A 21,548-nucleotide genomic window follows, 5' to 3' on the forward strand; every position below is an offset into this window, starting at 1 on the left:
TTTTCTGGCCTTTTTTTTTTTTTTTTTTTTTTTTTTTTGAGACAAAGTCTTGCTCTGTCACTGCCCAGGTTGGAGTGCGGTGGCGTAATCTTGGCTCACTGAAAGTTCTGCCTCCTGGGTTTACACCATTCTCCTGCCTCAGCCTCCCGAGTAGCTGGGACTACAGGTGTCCGCAACCACGCCTGGCTAATGTTTTTTTTTTTGTATTTTTAGTAGAGACAGGGTTTCACCATGTTAGGCAGGATGGTCTCAATCTCCTGACCTCATGATCCGCCCACCTTGGCCTTCCAAAGTGCTGGGATTACAGGCGTGAGCCACCATGCCCAGCCTAATTTTCTGGCCTTTTGCCCCATAAAACCATTCATGGTCAAGTTCAAATATGCTAGTGCTGGCACAAATTAAAGTGGCTTCCTTTCCAGATTACCTTTCAGTGTTTTTTCCTTCAATTTTGGCCTAATTTCTCACTGTCTTCTTTCTTACAGTCAGCACATAGTGGCTTTTAGCATATTTTCAAATACTTTTCCTAGCATTTTTAGTTACTTCGAGAGTTAGTCTAATTGTTTACCAGAAACTGGAAGTCAAGCTCTCTACACATGTTTACTATTATTCTAGGTATATTAAAAGAATAAAAGGCCAGGTGCAGTGGCTCACGTTTGTAATCCTAGCACTTTGGGAGGCTGAGGTGGGTGGGCAGATCACCTGAGGTGAGAAGTTCAACACCAGACCGGCCAACATAGCAAAACCCTGTCTCTACTAAAAATACAAAAATTACCCAGGCGTGGTGGCACATGCCTGTAATCCCAGCTACTCAGGAGGCTGAAGCAGGAGAATCGCTTGAACCCGGGAGATGGAGGTTTCAGTGAGCAGAGATCGTACCACTGCACTCCAGCCTGGGTAACAGAGCAAGACTCTGTCTCAAAAAAAAGAAAAAAAAAAAAAAGAGTAAAAGAGAGATTCCAGGGTCACAGAAGTGAGTGAGTTAGTTATGGCTGTGTCAAATGTCTTAACCTCTCTGTGTCTCATCTGTAAAATGGGGATGAAAATAACTACACCCATCTCATAGGGTTCTTACGAAAATTACACACACCAGGCCAGGCGCGGTGGCTCACGCCTGTAATCCTAGCACTTTGGAAGCCCAAGGCGGGCGGATCACGAGATCAGGAGATCGAAACCATCCTAGCTAACACGGTGAAACCCCATCTCTACTAAAAATACAAAAAATTAGCCGGGCGTGGTGGCGGGCGTCTGTGGTCCCAGCTACTCGGGAGGCTGAGGCAGGAGACTGGTGTGAACCCAGGAGGTGGAGTTTGCAGTGAGAGGAGATCGTGCCACTGCACTCCAGCCTGAGCAACAGAGTGAGACTCCGTCTCAAACAAACAAACAAACAAAAAAAGAAAATTATGCACACTATCTGTCAAGCACTTACAACAGTGTCGCTACGCAGTAAGTGCTACATCAGAAAGGACGGAAGTGTGCCACATAACAATGTTCCAGTCAGCCACTGCATATACGACGGTGGTCCCAGAAAATACAACGGAACTGACGACATTGGATCCATCCTCACATCATAGTGCAATTACTTTAATTAATTCATTCATTAATTGAGACAGGGTCTTGCTCCCGCAATTACTTTATTTATTTAGAGACAGGGTCTCACTCTGCCCAGGCTGGAGTGCAGTGGCAGGATCAAGGCTCACTGCAGCCTCCACCTCCCAGGCTCAAGTAAGCCTCCTACCTCAGCCTCCTGAGTAGCTGGGACCACAGGTGTGTGCGACCATGCCCAGCTATTTTTTATTGATTTATTTTTTTGAGACAGGGTCTCACTCTATTGCCCAGGCTGGAGTGCAGTAGCAGGATCATGGCTCACTGCAGCTTTGACCTTCTGGGTTCAAGCCATCCTCAGCCTCCTGAGGAGGCTGGGACTACAGGTGTGTGCCATCACGCTTTTTTTTTCTTTATTGTAGAGACGGGAGTCTCGCTTTGTTGCCCAGGCTGGTCTCAAACTCTTGAGCTCAAAGGATCTTCCTGCCTCAGCCTCCCAAAGTGCTGGGATTACATGTGTGAGCCACCATGCCCAGACTAACTTTATTTTTTTATTTTTATTTTTTTATTTTTTGAGATGCAGTTTCACTCTTGTTGCCCAGGCTGGAGTGCAATGGCATGATCTAGGCTCATTGCAACCTTCGCCTCTCTGGTTCAAGCGATTCTCCTGCCTCGGCCTCCCAAGTAGCTGGGATTACAGGCGCCTGCCACCACACCTGGCTAATTTTTGTATTTTTAGTAGTGACGGGGTTTCACCATGTTGGTCAGGCTGGTCAGGAACTCCTGACCTCAGGTGATCCACCCGCCTCAGCCTCCCAAAGTGCTGGGATTACAGGCATAAGCCACCATGCCTGGCTCTAACTCTATTTTTAAAATAAATCTAATGCAGCGTACGTGTACCATGTTTGTAAAGCCTATTGTAGTGGATAGTAATGTCCTGGGCCTTCACATTCCCTCACCACTCACTGACTCACCCAGAGAAACTTCTAGCCTGCAAGATCCATTCACGGGAAGTGTCTTTGCAGAGGGACCATTTTCTATGTTTTACACTGTAGTTTTACTCTACCTTTTCTATGCTTAGAAATGTTTAGATACACAGACCCTTACCGCTGTGTTACGATTGCCTACAGAATTCAGTGCAGTACAGTACAGGATTCCCAGGCTGCACAGGTTTGTAGCATAGGAGCAGTAGGCTCTACCATCTAGCCTAGGTATACAGGCGGTGACACCATCTGGGTTTGTGTAATCACACTCCATGCTGTTTGTACACTGATGAAATTGCCTGGGCTGGGCATCATGGCTCACACCTGTACTCCCAGCACTTTGGAGGCCAAAGTAGGAGGACCACTTGAGGCCAGGAGTTCAAGCCCAGTCTGGGCAACATAGCCAGACTTAGTCTTTACAAAAAAATGAAAAAAAAAAAAAAAATCAGCCAGGTGTGGTGGTGCACCCCTGTAATCCCAGTTACTCGGCCAGCTGAGGTGGAAGGATCGCTTGAGCCCAGGAGTTCAAGGCAGCAGTGAGCTGTGATTGTGCTACTGCACTCCAGCCTGAGTGACAGAATGAGACTCTGTCTCTTAAAAAAAATGAAAAAAATTGCCCCAACAATACATTTCTTTTCTTTTTTTTTTTTGAGACGGAGTCTCACTCTGTCGCCCAGGTGGGAGTGCAGTGGTGCATCTCGGCTCACTGCAAGCTCCTCCTCCCGGGTTCACGCCATTCTCCTGCCTCAGCCTCCCGAGTAGCTGGGACTACAGGTGCCCGCCACCACGCCCAGCTAATTTTTTGTATTTTTAGTAGAGACAGGGTTTCACCGTGTTAGCCAGGATGGTCTCAATCTCCTGACCTCATGATCCAGCCGCCTCGGCCTCCCAAAGTGCTGGGATTACAGGTGTGAGCCACGGCACCCGGCCCCAACAATGCATTTCTTAGGACATATCCTCGACGTTAAGTGACACACGACTAAATTTGTTAAAGGACTTGTACGATTGCTCACGTCATCATTATAATCATCATAATGATTAAACATCATTACTATGTAATAATCCTCGCTAGGGACTAAAGTCAAACTATTCCCCTTTCCTGGCTTTCTAAATTCAAGTCTCCATCCACTCCTGCTGCTGTTCTCTGGGTTGGAGGCTGGTTCACCACTGCTGGGTGGAGGAGGTTTCCATCTCTGGAACAGAGATGTGTAATTGTGAGGCGTGTTCAGGCCCAGCCTCAGTGAGTCTCTGCAGCCTAGCAACTTACAGTGGCAGCAGCAGTCTGTGGTTTCATAAACAGAGGTGCTCTGGTGTTTAGGGAGCAGGTCATTAGCCAGGCCTAGCAAAGAGGCAAAGCTTTAAGGAGAAAGCTCCAACCACAGAATGAAATATACTCCCTTCCTCTGACACAGGAACAGAAAGGCTATGAAGCAAAGCACAAAAAAGACCATCAAGGCCGCCTCCCTCCTTCTACAGAAAAGAAAGCTACAATTCAATAGCTGCCCAGCCACTTAGCAGAGTTGTGGCCAGAACTCAGTTCTCCCGATTGGGGAACCTGGGCTTCTGGACTCCACACATGTCATAATGCTGATAGTTTGAAATCAACTCTAATGGGAATATTTACACTATGGAAATTGGCAAGTGCTGTATGTCAGGCCCCTCCCCTCTTTCCCACCCAGAGCTGATAAGCATTTAGCAGCATGCAGCTGGTGGAGCTCAGTGAGGTCCCAAATTATTAGCATTTTCTAAATGCAGAAAGTCTGGATGACACACTGACTTGGAGTTAACAGTTGGAATCCTTCTACACACAGGCTTGGTATATTCTTAGGCCAGGGATCTAGAAGGCTGCCCAGATTTCTTCCCCTGTAATCTCCACATGTGGAGTGATTCCGCCTGTTCAGCATCTGAACACCCTCCCAGTTCCGGGTGAGCCTTTGTGGGTGGAGGCAGCCTCTCCCCACCCCGCTACAGGAGCTAAAGGGGGTCTGTCTCTCTCTTAACTGGGGGCCCAGTTAAGTCTTGGGCATGGGTTCCAACCTTAGGCATGGATCGTGGATGGTCTAGTCAGTTGATTTTTTAAAAATAATGGTTTTATTAAGATATAATTCGTGCAGCATAAAATTCACCCTTTTAAAGTATATAATTCAGTGGTTTTTAGCATATTCACAGAGTTGTGCAACTGTCACCACAATCAATTTTAGAACATTTCATCATCCATAAAAGAAACCCTATACCCATTCAACAGTCACTCTCCGTCTCCCCTCCCCACAGCCCCTGGCAACCACTGGTCTCTATGGTTTCACATAAATTGAGGATGTTTCACATAAATTGAGTCATACAATATGTGGCCTTTTAGGTCTGGCTTCTTTTCCTTAGCATGTTTTCAAAGGTCATCTATCTTGTAGCATGTATTAATACATCATTTCTTCTTATAGCTAAATAACATTCCATTGTATAGATATACCACAACTGATTTTTCCATTCTTTCATTGATGGTTATTGGGTTGTTTCTACTTTTTGTTTTTCTTTCCTTTTTTTTTTGAGACAGAGTCTCGCTCTGTCACCCAGGCTGGAGTGCAATGGCGTGATCTCAACTCACTGAAATTTCTGCCTACCAAGTTCAAGCCATTCTCACGCCTCAGCCTTCCAAGTATCTGGGATTACACGCTTAAGCCACCATGCCCAGCTAATTTTTGCATTTTTAGTAGAGATGGGGTTTCACCATGTTGGCTGGGCTGGTCTCAAACTCCTGACCTCAGGTGCTCCACCTGCCTCTGCCTCCCAAAGTGCTGGGATTACGGGTGTGAACCACCATGTTCGGCCTTGTTTTTTTTTTTTTTTTTTTAAGAGATGAGGTCTCACTTGCCCAGGCTGGTCTTGAAGTTTCGAACTACTGGATTCAAGCAATTCTCCCACCTTGGCCTCCCAAAGTGCTGGGATCTGTGATCTGTGGTATGAACAATTGTGCCTGGTCTTACCTTACCTTTTGGCTACTATGATTAATGTTGCTATGAACACTAATATACATAATGGTCTTTATGTGTGGATGTATATTTTCCCTTATCTTGGCTACATACCTAGGAAGGGAATTGCTGGGTCATATGGTAATTCTATATTTAACATTTTGAGGAACTGCCAAGCTGCTTTCCAAAGCAACGGCACCCTTTTAGACTTCCACCGGTAATGTGGCAACTGCTCCACATCCTTGTCAACACTTATTATTGTCTTTTAAAATTTTTAGCTATCCTAGTGGAGGTCAAGCGGGATCTCATTGTGGGATTGATTTTGACTTTGAGGTTTGAGGAAGGCAGGGACAATGGAGAAATGACTCACAGCAGACGTGGCCATTGGAAAGCTTAACAGGATTGGAGGATCGAGTGCTCAGGGGTGGCAGCACCACTGGGGTGTCCTGGCATCCTTTTGTTCCCATTCATCTCCAGGGCTTGCTTCTCCAGTATCTCTATTGATTCTGTGAGTTGCCTGGTAGCTTTGAAATCAAGTCCTTTTCCACTTAAGCTAAGCGGAGTCAATTTCTATTACTGCAAACCAAAGATCATGATTGACACCAAATTGAAACTGTCCCTCTCTCCTTCTCCTTCTCCTTCTTTGAGACAGGGTCTCACTCTGCTGCCCAGGCTGAAGTGCAGTGGTGCAAAACTGCTCACTGCACCTCAACTTCTCCAGGCTCAAGTGATCCTCCCATCTCAGCCTCCTGAGTAGCTAGGACCACAGCCTCGTGCCACCATGCCCAGCTAAATTTTGTATTTATTTTTTTGAGATGGAATCTTGCTCTGTCACCCAGGCTGGAGTGCAGTGGCACAATCTTGGCTTACTGCAACCTCCACCTCCCAAGTTCAAGCGATTCTCCTGCCTCAGCCACTTGAGTAGCTGGGATTACAGGTGCATGCCACCACGTCCAGCTTATTTTTGGATTTTTAGTAAAGACAGGATTTCACCATGTTGCCTAGGCTGGTCTCGAACTCCTGACCTCAGGTGATCCGCCCACCTCGACCTCCCAAAGTGCTGGGATTACAGGTGTGAGCCACTGTGCCCAGCCTCAATTTTGTATTTTTTATAAAAACGGGATTTCACCATGTTGCCCAGGCTGGTCTCAAACTCCTAGGCCCAAACGATCCTCCTGCCTTGGCCTCCTAAAGTGTTGGGATTACAGGCATGAGCAATGGTGCCCAGCTGATTTCATTTTTAAAAACTTGAAATCCCTGGAAAACTCAAAAGCATGAAAAAGTGCCAACTCAAGGACTTAAAGTCTGTGGGGCTGAAACCCACTGTGAGCCATTCAATCTGTGGCTGGTGTCACGGGCAGGAACATGCTGACTTTGGGGCTGGTCTTTCCTAGGACCCTCTGAGTGGCCGCCTATCCCACATCAGGGCCCTGGGATATGAAGAAATGAGAAGTGGCCGGATCTTCCACTTGGAACACTTGGCCAGCCTCCATTCTTCCTACCCACTTCCTTTATTTTTTTCTTTTTAAATTTAATAGAGTCGGGGTCTTGCTGTGTTGCCCAGGCTGGTCTCGAACTCCTGGCTTCAAGCAATCCTCCCACCTCAGCCTCCCAAAGTGCTGGGATTACAGGTGTGAGCCACTGCACCTGGCCACTTACCCACTTTCCAAATGAAACATTCCTACTAAGACTCATGAGGAAGAATCATACAATGGCAATGGTAAAGGAACACTAGCGGTCATTCTAGATGCCTTGTCTGGAGCTTGCAGTATTCCCCAGGGTTGACGATACAAACCTTTGGTTCACTGAATGCATCTGGCTCTTCCGCAGCTCCCAGCTTTGGCTCACTTGGCCCCCTCTGGAACATTCTCCTCTCTAGGGAATCCCTCTCACAGGGGCCAGGCTTTTCCCTCGTGGCTCTGACCTCCGTTTGCAAGTTTACGTTAATGTGTTTGTTTCACATGAGCCCCCTAAAAACAACAGCCACTCTCTTGTTCACCCCAGATAGGCAGCCCTCACACAGTGCCCAGCACACAGTCAGCATTTGTTGAATTCATGAGTGGGTAAATAAATGAAGTCCATCTCTCACAGGTTTTTTTTCTATTTTTAGATGAAGACTGGCTCTGTCACCCAGGCTGGAGTGCAGTGGTGCCATCTTGGCTCACTGCAACCTTTGCTTCCCAGGTTCAAGCAATTAACCTGCCTCAGCCTCCCAAGTAGCTGGGATTACAGGCGCCCGCCACCGCACCCAGCTAATTTTTATATTTTTAGTAGAGATGGGATTTTGCCATGTTGGCCAGGCTGGTCTCAAACTTCTGACTTCAGGTGATCTGCCCACTTTGGCATCCTAAAGAGCTGGGATTACAGCCACTTCTTCCAGCCCCATCTCGCTCAGATTATAAAGGAAGAAATGAGATGCTTCCAGGGGAGGGGGACGGCGGCCACCCGCGCATCTAGGAGGCATGTGCCCCACTCCCCCATCCCCTCACGGGTGCAGGGACAGTTGTGGTCCAGGCCCAGGGGACTACCCACTGTCCCTTCTCCAGGGCAGTCAGTCTGGCTGGTGGGCTGGGGGTGGTGCAGTCTGCAGCACATCCAGGTGGCATGAAGTGCTCACCGGAGCCTGCCCTGGCTGCGGTCATGAAACTTGCTCCCCCTCAAAAAACGTCACCAGCTTTAAAGATACGCAGCTTTAAAAAGATATGCAAAAATAAATACTATGTTTACACTGATGTGTTTTGTGACTTCCAATCAAACCAACACGAGGACGTGGGGAGGGGCCTCAGGTGATGGTCCGAGCCCTTTTGGGTTTTTGTTTGTTTGTTTTGTTTTTTTGAGATGGAGTCTCGCTCTGTCGCCCGGGCTGGAGTGCAGTGGCCGGATCTCGGCTCGCTGCAAGCTCCGCCTCCCGGGTTGATGCCATTCTCCTGCCTCAGCCTCCCGAGTAGCTGTGACTACAGGTGCCTGCCACTACACCCCGCTAATTTTTTGTATTTTTGTTTTTAGTAGAGACGGGGTTTCACCGTGTTAGCTAGGATGGTGTTGATCTCCTGACCTGGTGATCCGCCCGCCATGGCCTCCCAAGGTGCTGGGATTACAGGTGTGAGCCGCTGCACCGCGCCATGGTCCGAGCGCTTTTGAGTAGGGGCAGCTTCGGTACTGATGCCCCACCCTTGCCTCATGGCACCACTTGCGATTTCACACTCCCAGGGAGGGCGGGAACGGCAGCGCTGGACGACCTTCCTGGAGCTGATGCCTCTTGCCTGGGCACTGACAAACGCGAGTCCACCTTGGCATCAGTGCACTCTGGAGAACACAAGCTTCGAGACCCGCAGTTCACTGTCCCACCAGTCAGCAGCGCACTGCCGCTGAACAGTGTTGCATCAACCGGCTTTTCTTTTCTTTTCTTTTTTTTTAATATTCCTTCCAGCTAAGCTAGCAGAGGGCTGTTACATGACATATGAGCAGGGTGGCAACTGCCGTCAACTCCCAGCGCCTGGCATCTATTTATTACAGTCAATTTGGAAATAGCTACCCACAGGGGAACTGCTGGCCAAATCCCTAAAGAACACGCTCAAGCCGAAAACACCAGTGTCTCAGGCAGCCACAGCTTGAGGACACAGATGTTTAAAAAAAGACCTTTTTGTTTGCATCACCTCGAAGCACAGCAGAAGGCTGGGTCTGCACAGGCCAGGCAGTGAGTTAGGGCACCCAGGTGCTATGGCGCCGGCAGGAGCGTTTGCTCAACAATTGAAAGGCACAGGGCAGATAGTGGAAATAATTCAGGGGTGACTGAGTCAGAAAGGTGGTACAGATTTCATTTTTAAAAAACTTTATGTTGAAATGATTTTAGGCTTGCCAAGATAGTGCCATGTTCCCTAGACCCCTCACCCAGTTTCCCTAATGTGAACATCTCACACAACCGTGATACACTGAGCAAAACTCAGAAATTTTGTTTTGAGATAGGATCTCACTCTGTTACCCAGGCTGGAGTGCAGTGGCGCGATCACGGCTCACTACAGCCTTAAGCTTCCAGGCTCAAGCGATCCTCCGGCCTCAGCCTCCTGAGTAGCTGAGACCACAGGCATGCTCCACCATGCCCACCTAAATTTTAAAAAATGTTTTGTAGACATGGGGGTCCTCCCTATGTTGCCCAGGCAGGTTTTGAACTCCTGGGCTCAAGTTATCCTCCCAGCTTGGCTGCCCAAAGTGCTGGGATTACAGGTGTGAGCCACTGCACCCTGCCCAAAACTCAGAAATTAATATTAGTGCAGCACTGGCAACTAAACCACAGACTTCAGTTGGATTTCACCAGCTTTTCCACTGATGTCCTTTCTGCTTCAGGAACGGATCCAGGTGTTCACATTGCATTTAGTTGTCATGATTCCGTCTCTTCTGGTCTGTGAGAGTTTCTCCCTCTTTCCTTGTCTGTCATGACCTTGACATTTTTCTGAGGCGTGCTGGTCAGGTGTTTGGTCCAGATTTGTAGTATCTGTGGAAATCTGTTGGAATGAGTGCCCTTGGCCTACGAGGCAGAGTTGGGGGTGGTGAGCTACACCCTACGGGACAAATCTAGGCTGACGCCTGTGTTTGCAGGTCTCCGAGCTAAGAATGGGTTTCACATTTTTAAATGGCTGAAAGAAAAACAAAAGACGAATAATATTCCGTGATATGTGGAAACTATCATGAAATCCAAATGTCAATGTCCATAGGGAAAGCGGGGCTGGGAGGCAGCCACAGGCATTCTTTTCCATGTTGACCCTGGGGGCTTTTGCACTACAGTGGCAGGATTGGGAAGTCACTACCAAGGCCCTTTGGCCCCAAGAGCCTCAATATTTACTCCCTGGCCTTTGACAGGGGAGGTTTGCCCACCCTGATGAGGGCCCCGTGAGGACCTGCCATTGGTCTTCATTCCAAAGCTAAGTCAGCTATGAAAAGAGCACGGAGCTGCTGGGCACAGTGACTCATGCCTGTAATCTCAACACTTTGGGAGGCCAAGGTGGGTGGATCACCTGAGGTCAGGAGTTTGAGACCAGCCTGGCCAACATGGTGAAACCCCATCTCTACTAAAAATACAAAAATTAGCCAGGTGTGATGGTGCAGGCCTGTAATCCCAGCCACTTGGGAGGGGCTGAGGTAGGAGAATCACTTGAACTTGGGAGGCGGATGTTGCAATGAGCCACGATCATGCCACTGCACTGCAGCCTGGGTGACAGAGCGACAAAAAGAAAGAAAGAAAGAGAGAGAGAGAGAGAGAGAGAGAGAGAGAGAGAGAGAGAGAGAGAGAAGGATGGAAGGAAGGAAGGAAGGAGGCTTCAAGTTCATTCTTTCCATCATTCCACAAATACTTGTTGAGAGCTCATCGTCAGAACTAGGAGAGACCCTTATTTGAGCAAACGCTAACTCTTGCTCCAACTCTGGGTTTGGGAGAGGTTAATTCGCACCAAATGTCTTCCTGATTCTCAGGCACAGTTTCTGCTATGATAATAATAGCTGCTGTCATATTTGGAGCTCTACCCTGTGCCAATAACACTTTACTTGCACCATCTCTTCTCATCCGCACGACCACCGCGGGACTTGCTCCGGGAGGAAACTGAGGTCTAGGAGCTTAGCCACACCCAAGGCGCACAGGTGCCTAGAAAGTTGCAGAAGCCGAACAGGAGAGTGGCAAGTCCATGGGCTCCCAGCGCAGACGCTGTGCGGGCGAGGCCCTCACCTGCAGGTGGGACCGGGGGTCTGGAGCAGAGAGCTGGCACTGGGGAGGCTCTTGGTGGTTCCTGATTCAGAACTCACAAACCACGATGTGAGAGTCAGCCGGCCACAGGCCCCATGTGAAACGCACAGGAATCTTTCTGCAAAGGAGCATCACAGTGTTTTTGGTGTTCAGCGTTTAGTCCCTAAGTGTGAAGCACGAGTGAGCTCCATGATGCTGTCTTCTTTGCTCTCCCTTCCTGTTGTCGCTGCCTTGCCACCCCTACTGCCGGGAGCCTGAGTTGTCTGCACTGCGCCCCCTTTCCTGCTGATGGAACCGGGCCGCTGGGGCCTCCCTTTTCTCATCTGTGCGGCCACCAGGCTGGGCCTGCCCTGATGGGAGGTAAAGAGGCCCTCCTGGAGCTGAAAGGGGCACTTGACTGTGCCCTGCCTCTGTCAAGGAAGTCAGGAGACAACAAAATGCAAGCACCTTCGCCACAGTGGTGGCTGACACCTGTAATCCCAGCACTTTGGGAGACTGAGGCAGGTGGATCACCTGAGGTCAGGAGTTTGAGACCAGCTTGGCCAACATGGTGAAATCCCATCTCTACTAAAAATACAAAAATTAGCTGGGCATGGTGGTGCATGCCTGTAATCCCAGCTGTATCCCGAGAGGCTGAGGCAGGAGAATCACTTGAATCCAGGAGGTGGAGGTTGCAGTGGAGCCGAGATTGCACCACTGCACTCCAGCCTGGGCAACACAGCGAGACTCTGTCTCAAAAAAAAAAAAAAAAAAAAGGAAAAGAAAAAAATAGCCGGGTGTGGTGGCTGGTGGCACATGCCTGTAATCCCAACTACTCGGGAGGTTGAGGCACAAGAATCACTTGAGCCCAGGAGGCGGAGGTTGCAGTGAGCCAAGATCGCACCACCGCACTCCAGCCTGGGTGACAGAGGGAGACTCCATCTCAAAAACAAAAAACCAAAAACCCCACAAACACCTGCAGAAAGAGGTCCCCAGGTAAGAAGGGTCCCCTGGCCAGGCTGGGCTGGGTGTGGGGTGGGAATGCCATTCATGCCAATCCTGCTGTCCATGGTGATCTTGGCCTCCTCAGTGAACACAACCATAACCACGATCCATAACCAGGACCTCCACCTCCCCGCTCTCTGACTCCAAAGGAGATGCTGAGGCCGGATGGACAGAGAAAGAGAGCATCTGCCTGCGCTAGGCAGTGTCCCAGTTTAATGAACCCGCCATAGTGGGTCCAACTAACCACAGGTCGGTTCTGCTCAAGACAATTCCAATACATGCCATCAATCAGAACCAAATCAGAACCAAATCAGAGGGCGCCAGATTCAATGAACGAAGCCCCTGGTTGATGTGAGACTGCATCCAATTCTGAGTTATTTTTTGAAGGGAACAAGTCATTTCAGAGTTTCTTGTTCCCTCAAATATCCCCAGGAACTTTTTAACTGGCTTGATACTAGATCTCCGAAGCCCTCAGCAGCTGCAAAATTGATTCATAAAGCTTGTTTTTCTTTTCATGTTTTTTAAAAAGAACAAAATGTAAATTAGGTTGCAAAGCCCTGGTGACATGATCTGACAAGCTGGCGCCGGCAGAACCTTGGCCCATGCTGTCTGCCCCAAGGTCACAGTGACACAGCCTGGTTTGGGGTAGACAGTTCCCTTCCATGTTCCAGGGCGTTCCAAAGACTCTCACCGTGCCAGATTTCCAGCTGGACCCCATGTAGTGGAGGGGGCTTCGTGCTTGAGTAAGGATGTGGTTGTTATTCTGTTTCTCTGCCACAGAATGTTCCTTCAGATAAAGGCACTTTAAGTGGATCAGAAATGTTATCTCAGATGCTAGTTTCTCTGGGGAAGAAGCTGGTCTGGGGGGTGTGTTGGACAGAGTGTGTTGGAGAATGACATCTGGCACCTTTGCCTGAATGAGGCCTCAGAATGGATGACAAAACTCTAAAGTCAGACTAACTCTCATCTGTTCACACTACAATGCTATGCTATTTTCAAGGCCAAAATACTGCTATAAACTTAGTAACGTCCCCTAAATGTCCCAGAACTGGGGAACCGGCCCCTATTTTTGCCTACTATATGTTTTGCGGCCCAGCGTAGTGTGAGGCAGCCAAGCCACTGAGCTGGTGAGTGTGGGTGCGAGGGAGGCCCCGGCCTCTGCTGGGCGGGGCTGCTCTGTGGTTTCTGGCCCAGGTGCAGTGTGAACGGGTTCGGGGGGGCTCAGAGGGGCTTCTTCATTCTCCTGGCAGCTGTCACCAGCGTTAGGCATGGTCAATGATGCTCTTTGTAACGGCCACACACCACCACTTGGGTGTTTTGCTGATAAGAAGCCACAATCTGGGACTCTCAGAAGCCTGGTGCACCCGGCACCCCAACCCCAGCCCCACAACAGGCAGAGTGATCCACACTGGGCCACACTGGGCGGAGGGTCCAGGCGGCCCTGCAGGGAAAGGGGATGAGGCCATGGACCATCATTTCCCTGGACCATACGTGTCTTGAGGAAGGCCTGCTGCTGGCTGAGGACCTCTCTGCTCCCCAAGACCACGCCCCCTCTGTATCTCGTGCAAACCCCATCCAGGCAGCATCACCAGAGACCCAGAGATCCAGCCACCATGTACATCCAGCTGCCAGGGTTTTTCTCGCCTCCGCCTACTTTTCTATTTCAGAAACAGTGGAATGTCCAACTTTGTGAATTCCATTGCTCACCAGAAATTTGCTTTAATGTCTAAATGTTCTAAAGATGATGGGGGGAGGGAAATGCATAAAAAGCAGTGCCTCATGGAAAACACACGCACGTGTGTGCACACACACCCAAAGTCCTTTGTGATTTAAACATTCCTGGTAACTTCACTGACCATCCTGGCCAGAATATTCTGAAATGGTTAAGCCAAGAATTTCAGTCGCGAATATTTCTGCAGTGATTTCGTCTGGAAGTTCTTCTTCAAGGCAAATTTCTGAGCCTAGCCAAAACAAGAACAGAACACCAAATGCCTTCACGATGATTATGTTTCTTTCTTTTTTGGGTGGGGGGAGGGTTTGAGACAGGGCCTTGCTGTGTTGCCCAGGCTGGAGAGCAGTGACACGATCATAGCTCACTGCAGCCTTGAACTCCTGGGGTCAAGCGATCCTCCCACCTCAGCCTCCCGAGTAGCTGGGACCACAGGCACACGCCACCATGCCCAGCTCATTTAAAAAAATTTTTCCTAGAGACGGGGTCTCACTTTGTTGCCCAGGCTGGTCTCAAACTGCTGGCTTCAAGTGATCCTCCCACCTCAGACTCCCAAAGCGCTGGGATTATAGCAACCGCACCCGGCCTCAATGATTATGTTTCTAACTCAGAAGGATTTTCCAAAAACACAAGGAAATGCTACTAAACAAAAACAAGAGGGGCTTTGTGCTGTGATTTGGCTTTGATTCCTTGAAAAACTCTGGGTGGAAATTGCTTAAAAATCTCTTCTTTACAGAACAGAACACTGTTAACCAAATCTCTGCAAACCTTACTGGAAAGCCTTAACCACATGGTATGATTGATTAAACACAGCAGAAATATGTAACAATCGGGAAAGGTACATTCTGAGATCCGAAGTACATAAAGGAATGGGGTAGGGAGAGCTTGCCGGTTGGGAATGACCTGTTAGCTACTAGATTCTGGAATTATCTGAGTTCAGGGACTTTAATTTGACGTGGGGAATGGACAATAAGAGGAGAGGGAAGGGGAATGGGTGAGGGTCTTTGTACCCTCCTCAGTCTTGGTAATGGTGGTGGGATCTGACCACCCCCGGGCTTGTCAGCAGAGTTGCTCCTGCACCAGTGAGCCTAGAAGAGCCGTTTAGATTGGTTCCTCCTGAGCTGAAGGTCACAGCCCTAACTTCAGGTCCAGTGCACGAAAAGAAGGTGAAAAATACTTAGGCTATAGCAGGAAGGGACATGAGGATGATCTTTAAAAACTTGAAAGTTTTGGCAGCTTGCAGCTAGGCTTGTGCTGCCCAAGTTGATGCTCTCTCCTTCTCCAAATCTTTCTCTCTCTCTCTCTCTTTTTTAATTGAGACAGGCTGTCACTCTGTTGCCCAGGCTGGAGTACAGTGGCACGATCCTAACTCACCACAGCCGTGAACACCTGGGCCCGTCATCCTCCCACTTAAGCCTCCTGAGTAGCTGGGATAAAAAGCACGTACCACTATGGCCAGCTAATTGTTTTGTTTTGCTTTAATTAATTAATTAATTAGTTTAGAGCCAGAGTTTTGCTCCTGTCACCCAGGCTAGAGTGCAGTGGTGTGGTCTCAGCTCACTGCAACCTCTACCTCCTGGATTCAAGCGATTCTCCTGCCTCAGCCTCCCAAGTAGCTGGCATTACAGGTGTGTGCCACCACACCTGGCTAATTTTTCTATTTTTAGAAGAGACGGAGTTTCACCATGTTCGTCAGGCTGGTCTCAAATTCCTGACCTCAAGTGATCCACCCTCCTCAGCCTCCCAAAGTGTTGGGATTACAGGTGTGAGCCACTACACACAGCCTGTTTTATATTTTATAGACATGGGATCTTGCTATGTCACCCAGGCCGGTCTCAAATTCTGGAACTCAAGCGATTCTCCTGCCTTGGCCTCCCAAAGTGCTAGGATAACAGGCATGAGCCATGGTGCCTGGCCCCCAAGTCTCTCTTGACATACCTCTTCTTCTGAAACAGCTGTCAAACTGGATCCTCTACTGGTGGCCAATATTCACCCACCCAAGCTGGCAAGATGACAGGTCAGTGGAACGAAGGGAAAATACGCCCAGAAGAAACAAAAGGACGGACAGAGTGCGGGGACAAAAGCCACCACTCACTGTTCTTTTCATAACTTATTCATGTGGGATTCCCAACAGACTTACTTTGTTATGTGCAGTCTTAGGGAGAGTGGCTTGCACCAATCAGGAGAAATAAATGTACTTAAGTCTACAACAAATTAGTGAGCCACAGCTACATGCCCAGACAAAGCCAGCCAGGGTACCTTTGACAGAGGAGGTTGCAGGCTCGGATTTCCATCCCTCGGGATTCAGGCCAAACAGCGAAGCAAAGCAATCCAACATCTCCTCCTCCGTCATGTGTTCACCTGTGTGTCAAAGAGTAAGAAGGTGGTTGTTTAGCTCTTGAGGCTAAGCATACTGTCAGGGCTTAGTGTGATTATTCAGAGGTCTTAGAGAGAATTATCCCACTATTTTTTTTTTCTTTTACTCAATTAAAAAAAAAAGTTTAGGCTGGGTATGGTGGCTGATGCCTGTAATCCCAGCACTTGCAGAGGCCAAGGTGGGCGGATCACTTGAGGTCAGGGGTTTGAGACCAACCTGGCCAACATGGTGAAACCCCATCTCTACTAAAAATACAAAAATTAGCCGGGTGTGGTAGTGCATGCCTGTAATCCCAGCTACTCGGGAGGTTGAGACAGGAGAATTGCTTGAACCCTGGAGGTAGAGGTCACAGTGAGCTGAGATTGCACCACTGCAGTTCAGCCTGGGCGACAAAGCAAGACTCTGTCTCAAAAAAAAAAAAAAAAAACCCAACAAAAACTTTTCTGGTGGAGATAAAGTCTTGCTACATTGGGCCAGGCTGGTCTCGAACTCCTGGGCTCAAGTGATCTTCCCGCCTCAGCCTCTGAAACTGCTGGGATTACAGGTGTGAGCCGCTGCGCCCAGCCCCTTTTCTTTAGACACAAAAATGATCTAGAGTCCCATGATACTGTCACATATGCTTCCTAATGGTGTTAAATAGGGTCCTCCAGGCAGGGAACATACGTGGGGCGGGCATAGAGAAACAGGGCAGCATGCTGCGGGGACCAGGCTCTGCTTCATTTCAAATTCCCTCTTCTCAGAACCACCCACTTGGACTAAGATGAAACTGTCATCCCGAGAGTTTACTTGACATCCTCATGTACAAGAATGATAAACATAGTAGGTAAAAATTAAAAAGTTTACTTTGGTGTGGTTGCATTTCACAAATGCAATCCAAAATTTTTTTTTCTTTCTTTTTTTTTTTTTTTTTTTGACAGTCTCCCTCTGTCACCCAGGCTGAACTGCAGTGGCACAATCTCGGCTCACTGCAACCTCCACCTCCCGGGTTTAAGCAATTCTCCTGCCTCAGCCTCCCAAATAGCTGGAATTACAGGCACATGCCACCATACCCGGCTAATTTTTGTATTTTTAGTAGAGACGGGGTTTCACCACATTGGCCAGACTGGTCTTGAACTTCTGACCTCAAGCGATCCGCCCTCCTTGGCCTCCCAAAGTTCTGGGATTATAGGCATGAGCCACTGCGCTCGGCCCCAACCCAAATCTTATGACAGCCCAGGGAGATGGATCAGCTGGCATTTTTATTCCCATTTTGCAAGTGAGGATGACAAGTCTTGCTGAGGCTCAGGTAGCTGCATCACAAATCACATTCTTCTGCTTTCTAACTCCAGGTCCCTCCCATTACCTCGTACTTGCCAGGGATGCAGGTGGGTCAGCCAGACCCCTCATGGCTCCAATCCGGTCAAATCACCTCTTTCGTGAAAGATGGAGCTCTCACAGGGGCTGGCTCCCCAAACTCAGTTCTCCACACTGGGAATGGCCCCAATATGTGACCAGACATCCTGATGTATGTGCTTACCTTTAGTAACGAGCAGTCTCAGGAAGTCCTCTCTTCGAATGGCCTTTTTCCCTTTGGAGTTGGTATAACCGAGCACCTCAAAACTTTTGTGGATGCCACTCATGGTGTTACCAAAAGGTGGCTTGTGGTTAAGGTACACTTTGAGGAAATCCGGCAAGTTGATCTTGTCGATTAGCTTTCCAGTGTCCACATATTCACCAAATTTGATTTCGTTAAAAATATCATCAATCTAGGGGAAAGATGGTTAAAAAAAAAAACAAAAACCCATGATAAATAGAAAAGGCACCAGGATAGATTTCTAAAAATTGGAAAGTAGGGCTGGTGTGGTGGCTCATGCCTATAATCCTAGCACTTTGGGAGGCCGTGGCCGAAGGATCACTTGAGGCCAGGAGTTCCAGACCAGCCTGGTCAACATGGTGAAACACCATCTCTACTATACATACAAAAATTAGCTGGGTGTGGTGGATCACTTGTGGTCAGGAGTTCGAGACCAGCCTGGCCAACATGGTGAAACCCCATCTCTACTAAAAATACAAAAATTAGCCTGGCACGGTATGAGAATCACTTGAACCCTGGAGGTTGAGGTTACAGTGAGCCAAGAACATGCCACTGCACTCCAGCCTGGGCAACAGAGTGAGACTCTGTCTCGGGGGAAAAAAAAAAGAAGAATACTAATTTTCCATAAACTGCACAAAAATAGAGGAAAAAGGAATACTTTCTAATTCATTCCACAAGGCCAGTATCATCCTGAGACCAAAATCAGACAAAGATATCACAAGAAAAGGACACTACAGACTGAGATCTCTTATTATTTTAGATGTAAAAATCCTCCAGAAAATACAAGAAATTGAATCCGAGAGCATACAAAAGGATTGTGCACCATGATCAAGTGGGATTTATCCCAAGAATGCAAGGTTGGTTTAACATGTGAACCTCAATTAATATAATACAATATTATTAACAGAATGAAGGACAGAAACCACATGATCATCTAAACAGACACAGAACTAAAGCATTTGACAAAATCTAACAACTTTACATGATAAAAACACTCAACAAACTAGGAATAGAAGGAAGCTTCCTTGACCCAATAACGGCATGTGTGAAAAACCCACAGCTAACATCATACTTAATGATGAAGGACTAAATGCTTTCTCCTTCTAAGATCAGAAAAAAAGACAAGAATGTCTACTCTTACCACTCCCCCCACCTCCTTCTTGTTTTTGATACAGGGTCTCACTCTGTCACCCAGGCTGGAGTGCAGTGAGGCAATCTCAGCTCACTGTACGATCCTCTCACCTCAGCCTCCAGAGTACCTGGGACTACAGGCATGCTTGACCATGCCTGGCTAATTTTTTTTTTTTTTTTTTTTTTTTCAGAGACAGGGTTTCACCATGTTGTCCAGACTGGTCTCAAACTCCTGGGCTCAAGCAATCTGCCCATCTTGGTCTCTCAACGTGCTGGTATTACAGGCATAAGCCACCCGGCACCATTTCCATTCCACACTGTACTGGAGGTTCTAGCCAGGGAAACTAGGAAGGAAAAGAAGACAAAAGGCACCCAGAATTGAATGGGAGAAGCAAAACTATCTCTATTTGCAGATAACACAATCTTATTAAAAAAAAAACAAGGCCGGGCGCGGTGGCTCAAGCCTGTAATCCCAGCACTTTGGGAGGCTGAGACGGGTGGATCACGAGGTCAGGAGATCGAGACCATCCTGGCTAACACGGTGAAACCCCGTCTCTACTAAAAAATACAAAAACTAGCCGGGCGAGGTGGCGGGCGCCTGTAGTCCCAGCTACTTGGGAGGCTGAGGCAGGAGAATGGCGTAAACCCGGGAGGTGGAGCTTGCAGTGAGCTGAGATCCGGCCACTGCACTCCAGCCTGGGCGACAGAGCGAGACTCCGCCTCAAAAAAAAAAAAACAAAAACAAAACAAAACAAAACAAAAAAAAAAAAACAAGGCCGGGCGCGGTGGCTCAAGCCTGTAATCCCAGCACTTTGGGAGGCTGAGACGGGTGGATCACGAGGTCAGGAGATCGAGACCATCCTGGCTAACACGGTGAAACCCCGTCTCTACTAAAAACTACAGAAAACTAGCCGGGCGAGGTGGCGGGCGCCTGTAGTCCCAGCTACTCGGAGGCTGAGGCGGGAGAGTGGCGTGAACCCGGGAGGTGGAGCTTGCAGTGAGCTGAGATCTGGCCACAGCACTCCAGCCTGGGTGACAGAGCAAGACTCCATCTCAAAAAAAAAAAAAAAAAACTAAAGAAAACATAAGTAAATGGAAAGACATTCCATATTCAGGGGTTGGAAGACTTAAATTTTTTTTCTTTAAGAGACAGAATCTTGCTCTGTCACCCAGGCTGCAGCACAGCTGCCTCCCAAAGTGTAGGGATGCAGGAATGAGCCATCATACCTTTTTTTTTTTTTTTTTTTTTTTTTTTTTTGGAGAGATGGTGGCCAGGAGCAATGGCTCACACCTTGCCATCTCAGCACTTTGGGAGGCTGAGGCAGGATAATGGCTTGAACCTAGGAACTAGAGACCAGCCTGGGCAACCTGGTGAAACTCTGTCTCTACAAAAAATACGAAAATGAGCCGGGTGTTGTGGCATGCACCTTTGCATTCACGCATATGCTGTAGCCTTGTGCCATCTCACTACCTCCTCACCCCATGTACCCACTACTGATTTTTCCATTTGCACCACCTCTGTGCTCTATGTGGTTCATCACATGCGCGTGGCTCCCTAACACACATGCTTCCTTTTGCTTTAAAGACGCCTTTAAAAGGAGATCATCTTAAACCCAGTCACTTGTTGCTCTCAAGTTGTCACCCGCAGGTTACAGATACTGGCTCAGGGCATTTCATTCCCTTTCAGACTTTAGTTGCTTCGATTCATGCATCTGGATGAAGCAAAAAGAAACTGTGACAACTTGTCACTGCAAGAACTTACAAACACTCTCCAGGGGGCTGCACCAGGCCACCTCACCTTAGAGCGCGCACAGCTTCTCATCAGAGATAAGAGCTGTGACTCCAGGCTCCTAAACACCTTTTTGATAAGGGCTTTCCTTTTGGCCACCAGCAGATGACTGGGTGATTGTGTTATTACTGCCAACTCCTAGAGAACCCAGGCCCATGAGATCTTTCAGATGTTCATTCCTTGCAGCTTTAAAAAATAATAATTTAAAACATTTTCCCCTTGTCATTTGGAACGTCGTTCTTTGTGCATTTTCTAATTTTTCTCGAATGAGAAAAGGGTGCTGACATGCCTAGGTTTAAGTGGAAACGCGGGGCCAGTTAACACAGGACTCCTCACAGGACGCCTTATGTCAATGGCAAAACATGAGGAAGAGAGAAATGTAATAATTAAAGAAACAAACAAAACTGTTCCTCACTGCCATCAGCCTCTCCCTGTGCAGTATTTTTGTACCGTGAATGTAGCAGTCAGCTGAAATGCAAAAACCCCAATTATACCAGTGAAAGGGCTAGGAATTAGTAACTTATTTTAGCATTTACATTTTAAACTAAGACGTTTCTCAATAAACTGTGGGGTTTGGAATTTTACAAAGAAAGAATAAGAGCAATAGAGAAGTGGGAAACAATTTGCTTCCTCTCCCCACTGTTCCTGCCAAAGAGCAGGTATTCTACTTTGGTCTGTGGGAATGAACCAGGAAGTTCATCTATATTTGTACACATTACTTATCAATCGGTAACCAATTTCTC

General features: G+C 48.0%; 1 protein-coding gene across 1 annotated transcript in view; it reads right to left on the reverse strand.

Moving 5' to 3' along the window:
* Nucleotides 1-13,896: 13,896 nt before the first annotated feature.
* Nucleotides 13,897-21,548, reverse strand: part of WDR66 (WD repeat domain 66) — an 84,992-nt gene continuing 77,340 nt past the window's right edge. Inside the window, exons 20-22 of the mRNA XM_030939191.1 lie at nt 17,829-18,057; nt 16,195-16,296; nt 13,897-14,167 (exon numbers count right to left, since the gene is read on the reverse strand). Of these exons, the coding sequence (XP_030795051.1) occupies nt 14,055-14,167; nt 16,195-16,296; nt 17,829-18,057 (444 nt within the window). The 3' untranslated portion in view covers nt 13,897-14,054. The remainder of the gene's footprint in view (nt 14,168-16,194; nt 16,297-17,828; nt 18,058-21,548) is intronic.

Source organism: Rhinopithecus roxellana, chromosome 10 (genome assembly GCF_007565055.1).
Source record: "Rhinopithecus roxellana isolate Shanxi Qingling chromosome 10, ASM756505v1, whole genome shotgun sequence".
NCBI classification, from domain to species: domain Eukaryota; kingdom Metazoa; phylum Chordata; class Mammalia; order Primates; family Cercopithecidae; genus Rhinopithecus; species Rhinopithecus roxellana.